This window comes from Prionailurus viverrinus, chromosome A2 (assembly GCF_022837055.1).
Source record: "Prionailurus viverrinus isolate Anna chromosome A2, UM_Priviv_1.0, whole genome shotgun sequence".
In the NCBI taxonomy this organism is placed as follows: Eukaryota; Metazoa; Chordata; class Mammalia; order Carnivora; family Felidae; genus Prionailurus; species Prionailurus viverrinus.
The window spans coordinates 86,583,249-86,600,222 of NC_062562.1; the positions used below are offsets into that span (position 1 = coordinate 86,583,249).

A 16,974-nucleotide genomic window follows, 5' to 3' on the forward strand; every position below is an offset into this window, starting at 1 on the left:
AGAAAGACCAAAAATTCAGGTATCCTTAGGATTACATAAAAATTAGTTTGAGGGGTGCCTGGGTGGCTCAGTTGGTTAAGCGTCTGATTTTGGTTCAGGTCATGATCTCATGGTTTGTGAGTTCGAGCCCGACGTCAGGCTCTGTGTTGACAGCTCAAAGTGTGGAGCCTGCTTCAGATTGTCTCTCTCCCTTTGCTCCTCCCCTGTTCTCACTCTGTCTCTCTCTTTCTCTCAAAAATAAAGAAACATTAAAATAAATCTTTAAAAATATTAGTCTGAGTTACTCTTTAATTTTATGAGCTGTCTGTGGGTTCTTACAGTAATTTCTTTAACAAGTATAAAATATAAGAAATCAGTAATACACAATTCTGAATCTATGTTCTTCAACAGTTTAGCTTAGATTAATAGAATTATGTTAATTTGAATATTATTTTATGTGCCTGCTACAGAGTGTGAATCAAGAACTAAGGAAAGACGATGGGGCGCCTGGGTGGCGCAGCCGGTTAAGCGTCCGACTTCAGCCAGGTCACGATCTTGCGGTCCGGGAGTTCGAGCCCCGCGTCGGGCTCTGGGCTGATGATGGCTCAGAGCCTGGAGCCTGTTTCCGATTCTGTGTCTCCCTCTCTCTCTGCCCCTCCCCCGTTCATGCTCTGTCTCTCTCTGTCCCAAAAATAAATAAACGTCGAAAAAAAATTAAAAAAAAAAAAAAGAACTAAGGAAAGACGAAAAACAAAGCTGGAGGCATCACAATTCTCAACTTCAAGTCATATTATAAACCTGTAGTAATCAAAACAGTATGGTACTGGCACACAGACAAATAGATCAATAGAAAAGAATAGAAAACACAGAAATAAACCCACAACTATATGGCCAATTAATCTTCAACAGAGCAGGACAGAACATCAAATGGAAACAAGACAGTCTCCTCAGCAAATGGCATTTGGGAAACTGAACCACTTTCTTACACCATATATAAAACTAAATTCAAAAATGTATGAAAGACCTAAATGTGAGACATGAAACCATCAAAATCCTAGAAGAGAACACAGGCAGTAACCTCTTTAACATGGCCCTAGCAACTTCTTTCTAGATAGGTCTCCTGAAGCAAGGGAAACAAAAGCAAAAATAAACTACTGGGACTTCACCAAAATAAAAAGCCTCTGCACAGTGATGGGAGCAATCAACAAAACTAAAAGGTAACCTACAGAATGGGAGAAGATACAATTACTGATACAATTCAACACCTCCCAAAATGAATACTCCAGTTAAAAAATGGGCAGAAGACATGAGTAGACATTTTTTCCAAAGAAGACATTCAGATGGCCAATAGACACATGAAAAGATATTCAATATTACTCATGATCAGGGAAATGCAAATCAAAACTACAATGAGATATGACCTCACACATGTCAGAATGGCTAAAATCAACAACAAAAGAAACAACAGGTGTTGGTGAGGATGTGGAGAAAGGGGAACCTTCTTACACTGTTGGTGGGAAAACTAATTAGTGCAGACATCTGGAAAAGAGTATGGAGGTTCCTCAAAAATTTAAAAATAGAGCTACCCTACAACCCAGCAATTGCATTACTAGTTATTTACCAAAAGAATTCAAAAATACTCATTCAAAGGGATACACTCACCCCAATTTTTACTGCAGCATTATTTACAATAGTCAAATTATAGAAACAGCTGAAGTGTCCTTCAGCTGATGAATGGATGAAGAAGACATGGTACATACAGACAAGAGATTAGTCATAAAAAAGAATGAAATCTCATTTGAAACGTGGATGGAGCTGAAGAGTATTATGCTAAGCAAAATAAATTCATTAGAGAAAGACAAATACCCTATGATTTCATTCTTATGTGGAATTTAAGAAACAAAGGATGAAAAAAGAGAGAGAGAAACCAACCAAGAGACTCTTAAGTATAGAGAAAAAAACTGATGGTTACTAGAAGGGAGATGGGTGGGGGAATGATTCAAATAGATGATGGGGATTACAGAGTAATCTACATCATGTACAGTGTGTTTGTGTGTGTACTCACAAATGCAAATACCCAGCTCTTCATTACTGATGGATACACTGTTATTTCTAATAAGAGCAAAGTCTACATCTGTCTTATTCACTAGTGTATGCCTGAATCACAACACTGCTTAGCCTACAGTAGTTGCTTACTGAGCAAATGAATGAATAGAATGAATAGAATACTGTTGCAGTTTTAAATTATTGCTTCCCTTGGCTTCATAATTTGGCATGGGTCTGACTCAGAACTGTTACCAAAGACTTACCTATCCACACAAGGTATAGCAAATATATAAAACAAAACCAACCTTGGTGCTATGAATGTGTAGCCAGATTCTTCAAAATTATCCGGCTTCAGTGTTTCTGAATCTGCAAAGATAACATTACAGGATTAGATAAGCAATCCACAATATGCATCCTGAGTTTCTATGATAATATGAAGATAGTAGAATGATTACCTATTAGGGGGGGGGGGGGAGGGTGGTGGTGAAGTACTTATACCCTAAATTGAAACACATCAATGAATGTAAAGGTTCTCAATACTTCATAATATAATTGCAAAATACATTTTAATTCCATAACACAAATTACACCAGTTATATCAGAAAAAAATGCTGTCTTAAAAGTTTCCCATTTACTCACCCTACAGTAACCAATCTTTTATATCAATGTTGCTTCAGAGTCATTTCATTTAAAATGTCAACGTAAATTTTTTATCAATATTATGGTAAAGAAAATGATTTCAATAAACTCATCAATGTCTTTAGTGAATTAGTAACATTTTTCATATTAGATGTAAATTAGTAAGAGGAAGCATACAAACACACAAGTATTTACGCCTCAGAAAAAAAACCTGAATGTGAAATAGGTTGCATATGAAAACACAAGCATATTCTTTCCCCCTTTTTTGCCGCTAAGGTTTGAGCGATCATGGAGGAAAATCTAGCAGATGAGAAGCACAGAGGATAATATCCAATAGGAATGGAAATATCAGAGGATATGTCAAGTGTACTAAACAAAGAAATTGAGCAACAAGAAAATACTTGCCCTTCATTTTGCCCTTTTTTGCTGTGAAAATCCATCAGAAAGAGAAAGCAGGGAAACAAAAAAAAAAGAGGGTAAAGCAAAGGGGGTCACAAACAATATTTTATTCAATGACTTTCTTGAATAAAAATATTGTGCATAGATCAAAGGTTTATTTATGTACAGCTGTAGTCTGGGAAAAAAAAAAGACATCTTTTGAAGACTGGAAGGTATATCCTGTCAATTACTACTAGAGCATCCTCTCTGTACTGTGGTTATTTCAAGGGTCTAGTTTGCAAAGTGTTTAGCGCGGGTGCAATACCGGTGATGTTACCCTCTATTCAGAAGCATTTACCAAACATCAAAGACCAACTAGTCATCCGTCATTTATCAAGTGAAGTACTAGCTCATGCAAAGTTGCTGGTTGTCAAAAGACCATCATATCTATCTATCAAGTGAAAGTGTAAATATAAAGGTATAAATTAGCATAATGAGGGCGAGGATCGCAGAAAGCAAAAGAGAACTGACAAGGGAATGAAAGAAACAGTAGTTTACTTCAGGTCAGATGTAAAAGGTATATATACACATAATGCTTTTTTACTTATCACAACAGCAAATTTAAGTTAGTAGTAGTAAGTGATGTGCAAAGGATATGATGGTCATTTTACTTTACTAAATGTAGTTACCCCAAACAAAGATTAATAAGGACTTTAAATATGCACTAATGTTAATAGTTACTCCACATTCCAAATGATGCTTTAAAAAAATAATTCATTTGAGCTACTGAAGACATTAATTTAGATTATGAGAAGGAAGTTAATTGCCAAGCCAAAGACCATTGCAATTTCATTTATTCAAACAAAGTAGATGTGGAGCACAATATTATTCTTGCCAAATGCCAAAAAAAAAAAAAAAAAGAAAAAAAGAAAGAAAGAAAGAAAAAGAAAAAAGAATAAAAAAAAGATAAAGCCTTATTAGCACAGTGCCATGAGTAGAGACTATGCGATGCGAAACATTTTGCACCAGCTAGCAAACCCTCCAAATGACAGCGACAGAGGACACAGCACGGCAATGATTCTATGAGCACAAAGCAAGGCAGGGTAGGATGGTGGGGATGCCAGTGAGACTGGGTACCTGCTCATATTCTATCCACGTAGAATATTTCTTGTTCCTTGCATGTTTGGAATGGGTTAGAATCATTGCTGTAGATTTGGTAGTAACACCTACTAAAATGTATAGGCCTTGGGCATTCTAAAATCTAGACAGATTTATACATCTGATACTACGAGATAAATAGACTCTGGGGTCGCTTTCATAGTACTTACATCTGGCCTGAGTTATTGTCTCTTCTATTTTGGCTTTTATATAGTAAAAACTGTAGGTTGGTAATACCAAGGCCAAACTGCAATAGAAACAAGAGAAGCATAAACACAAACAAACAACTTAAAAAAAAAAAAAAAGACACATCCAGTTAATGGAAAATCCAAAGATCTTCCTCATGGGAAAGAAGAGACATATTACTGTGACAGGAAAACGCATTCAGTAAGTAGAGTACTTAATTCGGTCTTGCCATCCAGGGTCATCCAGTTCTCTATCTCGTAGGGAATCAGAAGAGACACCAAGGAAAATAAGCTACTAAATGTGCCCATGAATTCACCGAGAAAGAAATGTGATGTGTACTGTATTTTCAGAAAAGTGTACTGAAATACTTCAAGTGTTGAAAAAGAATATTAAGGTTATGTTTAAAGAAAATAAATATTACACTAACTGCATACCCTTTCATGAAATATGCATTATGTTAGAGTGCTCTGTAGCAAACATCCACCGTTTAACAATCATAAATGGTATTATCATTTTTACTACACAGTGCATAAACCCATCTGAAATATACCCCTTTGAGGGGTGAAATACTGACCATTTAAGACTCTTGTCTTTAGTTAGGCAAATTCCCCAGTGTCTGCTGATAAGAAAATTCAGATTAATTCCTAGCACTAAGAAAGGCTGCCTGCTCATCCTATTGGTTCTTCCTACAGAATATAAAAGGGGTCAGAATATTTGCACAGTATGCAGTTGCAAATAACACAACTGCATATGTGTAATTCTTCCACCCCTGAAATGGCTAATATATTTGTGTAGGACATAACTAATTATTCCACATCCACATTTACAGTTGCGAATAACCTTTGCTATGCTTTAGTACAGAAGGAAACTTAAGAACTAAGGGTGCAAAAAAATGAAGGTACAGGAAGATTCCCTGACCTAAGTATTTTCAAAAAGTGATGCGTGATTAATGTGACCAAGTGACTCATTTAGCACTCATTTTTAATACTTAATCTAAAATTTAGCAATGCACAGGAAAAGGTGTGCATTTCTAGGCTTCTGAGTATTTACATGTACTTGCAGATCTTAAGTCACTAAAGCCGCATGTTTCCCAAGCTTTTGAGAATGTGCAACTATAATCTCATTATCTGCTTTTTTTTATGGACAGTACAGAAGAGGACAAAATATAAAATTCCAGGTTTTCCTTCTTCTGAAAATATATGTTAAAAATACAAAGGGGAAAAAAAGCAAGGGTTTATTTCCTACAATTTATTTTTGCAGTCAAGATAGCAAAATGAGTGGGTGCTTGTTACCTCCGATTCCCAAATCTTTCTCCTTCATTAAGTAATTCATAGACTATCCTTATGGGGAAAGGTCAGAGAAATAAAATGTTATGTAGATTTAATGAAAATCTCCCCATTCATTTTATAGGTAACTTCCTTTAAGTGGAGGGAGAGATTAAAATTAAAATAAGCAGTGAAATTAGTCTGAAAGCAAGATGACCTTTCATGATTCACTTGCCATTTATAAAATGTAGAGTAGAATTACTGAGCATTTGAAGATTGTCTCCTACAAATTCCTCTCAAGGGAAATTAGGACATTTTTATTGCTCCATCAGCATTTATTGCTAAGAGAAACTTCTAATTAAAACCGATAACGTTATATCATGTGGCTGCTGCAGTGTCACTCTCTAAGCTTGGGTTACATCTCATGTACCATAAAAATAGTGTTGAAACTCCTGAGGAACACAGGAGAAGTTTTAAAATTGACATATCAAATATACATTTTATTGGCCTGCATGTCTCAGGTTGTTATTAAGAGCTACACCTCATTTTATAGAAAAATAGTTACACTTAATTTATTTCCATCTCAAGGCAACGGTTATTTCTTCAACCTATAGCCGATAAGATCTTTACCAACATTTTGAGTCAATGATGTTGTCATATGCAGTGTTTGCTGTCTCCCTCCATATAAAATCAACAGACCAAGGCTGCTTTATTTTCTCCTAGGGATTAAAACCTAATAAAGCCAGCAGCCACCAGGTGGATGATAGAGCCCACGCAATATTTTTGTGACTCACATAAACATGGTTAACAGAGTTAAATGGAATGTAACGTACTTTTCAGCTCAATCATTTGTCTCTATGAAACTAAATTCATCATTAAAAAAAAAAGCATTCTATTAGAATCATTACTTACTATATTTCAAACTGTAATACCTAAATTACAACAAAGCTTAAGAAGGCAGAAATCACTACATGAAATTTGGTACTTCATTCAGTAAATCAAAACATGCCAATTTCGCCCTCCCCCTCTTTATATAGATGTTATATTTTGTTCTCCATCATTGTTTGTGAATTTATTTGTACAGCGATTCAAGAGAAGCACTTATAATGAAAACAGACCGAATCTGGCCCAAAGACGTAGATTTGGGCAGCAAATGTTTGGAAAACATGACAAAGTGGGAAAGGTGGGGCCAGAGAACAGTGACTCCATGAGGAGGGTGGTGAGAGGCATGACAGGCAGGCTCTCTGGGATAGAAACATGAGGTGAGAATATCTGCCTTGGAAGTCCAGATTTAAGTTGGAGTAAAATGGGAAGAGAATAAATGTTTGTGAACAAGGAGCAACATACTCAGAATTGGGGTATCAATCTGGCCACGTTTGGTCCCATCACGGTCTGTGGGAGGGTAAGGGTATGCATGTAGGGGGCATTTGTGAGACTGTTACAAACACATTTAAACAAATTATAATGACTAAAATACTCTCAAGGTATAATTATGACTGCCATCATTGTTGACTCATTGTCGGGGTTAAAGAGATCAAGTTTTTCTAACTTAAAATTTGTTCGTGTAAGAAAAAAGGAAGAGAGCACACTCCCACACAGTGAAGAGGAGATAAACTGAAGGATCAGGTGCTAAGAAAATCATCTATCTCAATGCTATTAGAGTGTGCTCCACAGACCTGGCTCATTTGCAAACTATTCCCAGCTCAGGACCAGTTAAGTAGAGAAATTGAGAGTAAACATTTAGAAAACTTTTCAGTAATTTGACAGACTAATTTTATGTCTGTAAAATCTATTAATAAAAACTTCAAGCTTGAATTTTAAAACCTTCTTAAAAGTTGACTTAGTAAATAATTTTTGTTTTGTTCTACATAAGTGTGGGTATGTCAAAAATAGCATCAGAAACAGTGATCTATGTGACTGTACAGTGAGCCAGGAATTGAAATCTTATAGGACTGAGAGGAAGATGATCTAAGATTCAGAGAGAGGGATTTTAGGGAAGAGGAAGAGAGAATGAGTAACAAGGAAATATCCATAACAACCTCAGGATTATGAGCCTGTAGGATGTAGGACCACAGGGAAAGCCATGACCTCAGAGAAGAGTTACACCAAGAAAGCGAAGGAAATGCTCAGCGAGTGAAGAATGGAGAATTTTCAAGACACTACAGGGTATTAGTCTGTCCAATTTTCCAACGCTCAGTCCATTGGTGTGATCGGGATATTACAGACTTGTCACTAGGGAAGGTGAATTACCAACTGAGCATTTTATATCAGATCATACTATGAGGTGGTTTTATATTTAGGTTAATTTGCAAAAGGTAGGTAATGTAAACTAACTGAATTTAAATGAGGAAATCAGCGGAAGTGATGACTACAAATGACTAGGGCATTTTGTCAACATGTATTATTGCTAACAGCAATATACAAATAAATCAAATAGATTTATATCACATATGTGTTCATTTCCAAATTTTATATTCCTAGCTTTTTTCCATCTTTTCCATTTTGAAAAATCAGAAGCTCTAATTTTAATACATTTCTGCATTGGAAAAAATAACTTTTCTGCTTTAATTACAATGAAAATGGTTTATGAAAATGCAAGGACTTAATATTCATCTATTATGAAAATTGCTACTAAAAATAGGTGAAAGACACAGAACTGAATACTCTGGTATACAATACATATTTAAATCCAGTTAATTACCTGTAATCTGTGCCATTCACAGGAGTCCATGTATATGTCCTGTTCCCTTTGTCAATGTATCTCTAGAAAAAAAGTTTGATATGGTTGTTATCACCTTATAAATTCTATGTGAGTTCATATAAAAAGCAGAACGCTAAAATCTATTTATAAATACTGTGGTCATTCCAAACCTTCCTTCACAAACGTCTGCTCTAGTCTACATTTATTTGTTCTGTTATGGGTGTGTGTGTGTGTGTGTGTGTGTGTGTGTGTGTGTGTGTAAAGCAAAATTTTAGCACAAACATAAACATCTGCATCATAACTTTTAAGTCTTTTTAGTGCAAACTATTAGTAATTCATGCTGAATTATAAACGTCAAAACATTGGAAACATTTTCTAAAATACAATTTTAATAATAAAATAGGACTAGGATATGTTAAAGAAGCCTCAGATATTTCCATACTAGACAGCGTTTATAAGAAACTGGTAATATCACGACAGCAATGTACTGTTTGTACATCCAAATGTATGATTAGGATATTATCATTCTTATTAAGCCATTATTACAGTATTTAGCATAAGAGACAAATTACTTAGTACCACTGAAGGTTAGAAAAAAAATGAAATCCACCAGGGAAAGGAAGTACAGAGCAAAATAACTTGATGGATATAGAATCGTTCATAGGTCACTATGGAATACTAGTAAAGAAATCATCATTCTTTCTTCCATTAGGTATAGTGATGGCTATTATGCATCTTTACATTTGTTTTAGTTATCTCCAGCTTTATTATCCTCATCAGAACAGTAATATTCACTGAAATGTTACTTGGTGTTCGGCAATACACTAATCACTTTAAAATCACTGTCGAATTTAACTGACCGCTGGACTAAATACTATTATTTTCTATAATTTATTGATGAAATGAAAGTATCTAAGCCTTAAAACTTAATTTGGGAGAATAAAGTAAATGTATAATGCCAGATTCATTTTGTAACAACCATTCATGTTGTCTCCATACATCAAATATTCCTATGATTTACTGTATGTGTGTAGAGGACAGAGGCAGGAAGAACAGGAATTATGAGGTTTTTAGACTAGTAAAATTCTTAAAAAAAAATAATGTTCACATATTTCATATTACTCATAAAAAATATGGCAAAAAATATGGCAAACTAGGAAAATATCAAGGTGACCCAAAACAAACAAAATTAATGTATAACTTGAGGATAGAATGTGTAGGTCAAAGAGTTCTCGTTGGCAGAACAACATGGAAAAAAGTTGGCACAATTGTTGAATGGTTTACATCTTTCCTCGAGGAGTAAGCGCGTTACGAGTATGGCTAAAGTCTAAGTAAAGAGAATCGACGTTTCAACAATGACTGCAATTGATATATACGTCCTCCTGTCTTCTGGTACTGGGGACTCCTAACGGTATTAAGCGAGAAAAGCCACCTGCTAATGAATGATCCCATTTGGATCCTAGCTCCACCCTAGACAAAGATCTGCTGAGGAATTCAAGAAATGTATACATTTAAAAAGGATAACAATGTGAGGAAAAGGATGTAAGTTATATACATACACTTAAATTTCCAGGCTCCAAAGCCTCTGGATTCCATATATTTTTTAAATAATCAAATATGTGAATGTCTGTGTATTTACTCTACATGTGACTGATAATGGATAGACACACTGCTCATATACATAGTTCCTCCACATCAGTATCAAACAATATGAGTTTATTACTTATTTGTACCAGTGATTTATAGGTGTAGTTGGGTTATCTCTTGATTTAGTTTCAGATTTAAATACAAGGCAATCATAAAGTGCATAAATAGTGATGAAGATACACCAAAAAAAAAAAAAAGTAAATAATTAAAACACCAAACAAAATAATATATTGAACCCAACAATTAGAAGATCTGCATGTAGAAATCATATAACACAGCTATTACATATTTTCTTCAATTCTGCATGATGAAATGGCTAAGAACATGGCACAACATTAAATTGTGTTCTATTTCCTAAGATGATAAAAAAATGGAGACATGAAATATAATTTTCAAGAATATATTGTTATTAATGTAAAACATCAAGAAACTTAAAGCAACATGCTTTAGAAAAATTAAAAAGAGTTAAAAATATCATTAAAAATACTCTTCCAGCAAAGACCTTAAAAAATGTTTACTTGAGACATCTCTGTTTTATAAATACTGCTTTAATACAAAAGACAAACTACCAATAAAATTATGTATATATACGTTTTGTTTAAGAATGAGCCTGACTTAATCCTTACCTCATCTTGAGATTTAACCAGAGTTCTGAATGTTTTTTCTCCACTTTCTCCATCGATCATTTTATTTCGAATCTAAGGGAAGATGAAAGAATCACTTTATTGCACATATTCAAGTGATTACCATAATACGATTATTAAAGTATCGATATTTCAAGGTTTATACCTTATTTTACAAGAGACTGAATAAAAATACGCTGGTTGTACCAGTAGTTGTAGTTTTCTCTGGGAATATTCTTTTAAAAAGTTACCACATTCTTTTAAGTTACCACGTTACAGTCATTTTACATATTTTAAAATAATAAAGGTATCCTTAATTGTCTTCAGCCACCCCTTAATTTTTAAAATACAACTAATGAAAGAATAGTCGATTACTTTATGAGACTGATTGTGAGATGTATTAGGTTAAATAATATTATTAAAGTCATTCAGCGGCATCAGAGTCCCAACGACCATGCTCTTTATTATTACATGATCCTGTTCTATCACCTGAAAACACTTTATTACAAACATTCATTAATCACCTAAGACATCCCAGCACTATGTCTTGGTCTTGGGTAATAATAACGAATAATTACATTCTATTGTTCTACAATGAGGGAGTCAATGTGTAAAACGCGTAAAGCAAGTGCCTATTAAAACACACCACGACAAATTCTCAAAGAAATATGGTGGCCTTTGCATAGATGAGAGGAGAAGTTAATCCATATAAAAGAATCTTAAAAATCTTTGCTCTGAAGCGCAAAAGCCGGATCCAAATGCTGGTCCTGCTACTTACTGGCTGATTAATGAGACAAGCCGTTTAACCTCTCTGGACCTAAAATCTATCCTCAGTTCAACAAATAAAGATAATATAATAATAGTATCTATTTCAAAGGCTGTTGAGAATCCATGACTGACACATATTATGTACTTAATAAATATTATTTTTAGTTATCCTTATTATTAAGGAAGACCCTCTCAGAGGAAATGGCATGCAGTTTTAGTTTTGAAATAAAACAGAAATGTTTCTGGCTTAAGTATACAAAGACAAACATGGCTGCTTTGCCCTTCACATTGCTCACTGGGTGGCTGGATGGTTAGATTCCCTCCAACTTTTCTTTTAGCTCTGTAGCAATGTCCTCCATCTCTGCATTGTTTATTGCAATTTGTAAGTTATATTTGTACTGAAATACTTAAAATACCTCTAACTATGGCATAAGAAAGAAAGAAACTAATGTCACACCCAACTAAAAATACTTATTCCTTTTCATATGATCATTTGCATAACAGAGCCCACCCCTAGAAATTTTAAAGACAAACAACATTCACCATTGTGTGGACAGGATCTAGGAGAGAAGATAACACAATGACGCGGCTCAACAGATACTGTGGAATGAATGAACCCCAGGATCTGACCTGATCAGGCACACACTCACCTCCACCTTAATGTCATTCTCTAATTCTGCATCAAGGAAATCCAAAGTTACTGGCTCCTGAGATTTGGGGTTCTACAGAGAAAATAATAATAATTAAGCATATATGGCATTGAAAACTGATGTTGTATGTAAACAATTCAATGTATATTCAAACACAAAAATAATTACATACAAGTTACTTACCTAAGGTGTATTAAACGGCTGACAAAACAGTTATACAAAGATATATTGTTTTGCATACATGTATTTTAAGATAATAATAGAGTAGGGGCTTGAGCTTCAGTGAAACAAGAAAATATTAATTTGCCACCAACTGAAGACAGTCTCATTTCGAGTGGTATGTTAGATACTACATTTATAATTACAAGTTCCATGTGAATATGACAATCAAAGATCTACTTGAAACTTTTTTCCTTTAAATAGGATGGGAAAGGAACAAAATGAAGCCACGTGGATAACATACTTGGCAATAAAACAAAGGTAACATCTAAGTGATACAGGTTTCTTTACTTGTGTTCTATAAAAAGTAAGAAATGAGGGAAAATGTTTTAAAAACTAACTTTGAATTTGCTAAGTAAAACTATTCTAAACATACTCTTCTTAAGATGCATAAAGATGCAAGTTTGCTTTATATATTTGAATCTTAGAAATTTTACATTTGAATTTAATAAATTAAGTAAATTTTATAAGATAAAATACATGGTCAAGTCATAAGGACTTTAATAAAGATTACCTATTGTAATTAAAATCTAACTAGAATATTAATCCTTGGGTTCACTAGATATGGTTTTCGCTTTAATGTCTCCTACTGCTTCTTCTTGCTGGTGTGAATAAGTAAAATTAACTGTGGAATAAGGCATACTCTTTATTTCTATAACTATGTCAAATAAAACTGTTAGCTTGGCAAGTTTACCTCATATGACATTTAAAAATTTTCTCAATCATAAAATGAAGACTTATTTAGCTATTTGATAAAAAAATACACTGATTATTTTATAACAATGCTAAGAATGTAACGTGCCATAATCGATTATCAAAGTTTGTTCGAATAATCAAATCATAATAGGTGTCGATAATTTTACAACTAAATGATTTTAGAAACTGGATTTTTAATTTGGACTAAAATAAATACCACCAAAATGTGATAATTAATTAGATAGAAGTAATAAATACAAAATATGCTGTATTAGTGCAAGGTCACTGGAATTTTAGTGATTTCAGATTCACAGGCTCTTCCAAAATACATTCAGATTATCACTATTTTATTTACTTTTTATTTTTTTGGACCATCAGTTGAACGAGATTATCACTATTTTAATTAAACACTGTTTGGACTGACTACCCAAAATAATAACAATAATTCAAATAAATTAAATAAACACTAACTTCAATGCTGAATGACATTATATATGGCATGTATTTATTTTATAATTATGACAAAAATGCTTTCTTTCAAGATATAACTCCATTTAAATGATGACAGTTTATGATTCCTATGGGTTTTGATGAATGGATATTCTTAAAGGCAAATTAAAACAATAATCTCAACTGTGTCTCGTGCTTTTATTTAAAAAATATTCACTGCTCATGAGCTTGATGTCTGGAATCAGAAGATTCTAGAATATTACAAATGACTATTAGACTGCTTAATAGGTGATAATACTGACCATTGTTTGGATAGCAATATATTGCCTCAGAAGCAAATATTCATTTGAAATGTAACATAATTCATAAAGATAAAATAAAAATCAATATTGAAAATAATTTTAATCCTTTGTTTAAAAAAATGAACCAAGAATGTCACTAACAAAAGGATACTCTAAATTGGACAATATAATTCAGAATTGCTTCTTTAAAGTTCCCTGAAATAAATCCTCTTCACACAAACACCATAACAGCATTAAAAATTTAACATACTCACTGCAAAACAAAGTCAACATAATCAAAATGATAAAATATAAACATAAATAAGAATATTATCTTACATGCAATGGATAATGCATAGCATGACCAGACCCAAACAGCATGCATGGCGGAGGCATTATCGGGAAGAATTGGCAATATGAAGATCATGTCCCAATCCAACATATAAAGACACAGAGAAGAAAATGAAATCGTAAAAGCAAAATGTCAATGCAAAACTTGTACTTTTTAAACGGCAATCTAGCTGACCATTTTTAAAAGACCCGTCATAGGCACAATGATTGAAAAATTCAAAAGCAGAAATTTATAATAAAAAAGCACCAAGTGAATTTTGAGAACTGGAATCCAGTCCCTTCATTCCTAATGCTTTTGTTTGATATTTTAAATATATAACACTTTTCATGTGTAAAATTTTAGTATCAGCTGACATAAAGACAACATTTGTAGAACTAAAAGGCGGAATGTCTTTAAACAGATTTTAAATAGAAATAATTAGTGCTTAGGATGATTAAAAATATTACATAGTTCAAAAAATATTCCTAAAATTCTAAAGTCTTGTATGGTTGCTAGTTTGCCATTTGAGGTTTCCTTAGACAGAAAGTAAAAATAAAACAAACCATTTTTCAGGTTGTTTATTTTCAAAATATATTATAACATTTACATGCAACATTTGAAAGTACTGTAAAAATGAAAATTTGCTAGGATATACATGAATGCAAAAAGTATAATTTAAGATAATACACAAAAAGAAGCATGCAAGGAGAGTAACAGGAGACAATTTAATAAATCAAGAAAAGACACTAATTTCATTTTAACCTCTACAGGAGTCATAAAAGATATGAAGACTGATGCAACAACATGAAGTTCAGATTGCACAGAGTTCTAGAGCTAGAAGAAAATTGAAGCTTCTTTTAATCCAGTGGCTCTGCAACTTTAGAACAACCTGGAAAGCTTGAAATACTATTTATTAACTTGGGTCCCATCCCTGGTCACATTAGTTCAGAATTTTCAGGAGATGGAGCTGTAGATCAATATATATATTTAATTTCCTAGGGGAATATATCACGTAGGTTAAAAAACAATTATTCAGGGGCGCCTGGGTGGCTCAGTCGGTTGGGCGTCCGACTTCGGCTCAAGTCATGATCTCACAGCTCATGGGATCGAGCCCCGCATAGGGCTCTGTGCTGACAGCTCGGAGCCTGGAACCTGCTTCGGATTCTGTGTCTCCCTTTCTCTCTCTGCCCCTCTCCTGCTAATGCTCGGTCTCTCTCTCTCTCTCTCTCTCTCTCTCTCTCTCTCTCTCAAAAATAAATAAACATTAAAAAAATGAAAAAAACAACAACCATTATTCAATCCTCCTACTTTTCCAATGAAGAAGTTAAAGTAAAATGAGGTTGAATGGGGTAAAATAGTTTAATAATATCTTCTCAATATCATACTACCTGTCCATAATAATGCCACTAACTTTTTTTAGAGCAATGATAGGATTACATATAAAACATTAAATCATACTGAAATTCCTTCGGAATTCTGAAATTCTGTAACTGTAACAATTCTCATACTGTACTGTACTAAACTGTAGGAAGTATCCTCTCTACTGATTATTTTTAATGTAATTATAGAAATATGCACACATAAAGTAACATTTAAATTTTGTTGACAAAAGCGAAAAGATTTTGCAATGAACTTGTCAGGCAATAACAATTTACAATATTTATTTGCAATTCTGGGCATTTTTAATTAGCTTAAGGGAAGTTTCTCTAACCTCTAATCCTAAAATACACTTTAGAAATTCAAAGAAATTTTGGCCTGCAATGTATGGTTTACAGAAACTATCACACCAGAACTGTCTTTTTATTTCCACTTTGAAGTTAATTTTACAAGCACTTGTTAGGAAAACATGGATTGGACACTAATTTCACAATTTTAATAACAAATTTACTTTTAGAAGCCATCTCATTATAGTTGTTCTGATTAACGACATTACATAATTTGCTAGCAATCTTAAGTTAGCAAATGCATACCCCCTGCCATCATTAATAATGCTTTTGCTCCAGTTTGAGAAACGATGCTCATCTCCAACTCATGCTCTGGAAGCTTGATGTCAGGAAAGGCAGCATTAATCAGATGCTTTAGGAAGAGAAGCTTAATCTCAACTCTGATTTAGCGTATTTGAAGCCACTGCTAACTTCATTCACAGTTACCTGAACATTGGGTCTCCTTTTTCTTAAATTAATTGTTGGTATACCTACACCAATAGGCTGAAGCAACAGAAAGGTGGTAATTCATCATGCTACATTTCAACACAGGCAAGGCTTCTATCCTACAATCAATTTTGATCAGATATTTCCTTGATCAGCAGCAGGTATCACAGAGTTCATGACATGTCAACAAATAAAATGAATGTTTCAAAATACTGGTGGTGTATAAAAAATGTTATGCTAGTAAAAGTATTCAAAAAATTGTTTAGGAGCATATTTTAGTATCTTCCTTTTTTCCTAAAAAAGTACATATTTGGAAAGTGAGAAAAGTATTTTGTCTCAGACAACTTTAATGCTGATTCAAAAAAAAAATCCTGCAGATTTTGGAATTTACATGATTCAAATGTGTTAAAATATAATTATTATAAGATATTGAAAAGTGTCAACATTAAGCCCTTAAAATTTGTGGCTTTGTTTTCTGAAGTGTTACCAAATGTTGTATCTGTGGAACTAAACGAGAATTTAATCCTAACACTGTAGATTTATTTTAAATATTGACTTCTAAAGTGTGGATTATGCACAACTTCCTATACAATAAATATTTATTAAGATTGACCAAAATAAAGTATCTTAGAAGTGTACCCAATCTGGTTATTTTTATGAAACAAAAAGTAAGAAATGTAAAATGCATTTTGGAATAAAGCAGGATACATAATCCAGTACTTGTCAAATGTGGTCATGGTGGAGACATGAGGAGATTAGCAATGATTGCTTAGAAAATTAGATATGTAAAAGGTTTATAACTACTTT

General features: G+C 33.4%; 1 protein-coding gene across 5 annotated transcripts in view; it reads right to left on the reverse strand.

The window, feature by feature from the left end:
- Positions 1 to 16,974, reverse strand: part of CACNA2D1 (calcium voltage-gated channel auxiliary subunit alpha2delta 1) — a 709,277-nt gene that overhangs the window by 43,276 nt on the left and 649,027 nt on the right. For 2 of the 5 annotated variants that reach the window (XM_047849277.1, XM_047849275.1), the window contains 5 exons: positions 12,041 to 12,112; positions 10,626 to 10,697; positions 8,353 to 8,414; positions 4,371 to 4,447; positions 2,331 to 2,391 (listed from right to left, as the gene is read on the reverse strand). In XM_047849277.1, coding sequence (XP_047705233.1) covers positions 2,331 to 2,391; positions 4,371 to 4,447; positions 8,353 to 8,414; positions 10,626 to 10,697; positions 12,041 to 12,112 — 344 coding nt within the window. Of the gene's footprint in view, positions 1 to 2,330; positions 2,392 to 4,370; positions 4,448 to 8,352; positions 8,415 to 10,625; positions 10,698 to 12,040; positions 12,113 to 14,025; positions 14,123 to 16,974 lie in introns of those variants that run through there. The other 3 variants (XM_047849276.1, XM_047849278.1, XR_007150230.1) reach the window with 3 other exon arrangements.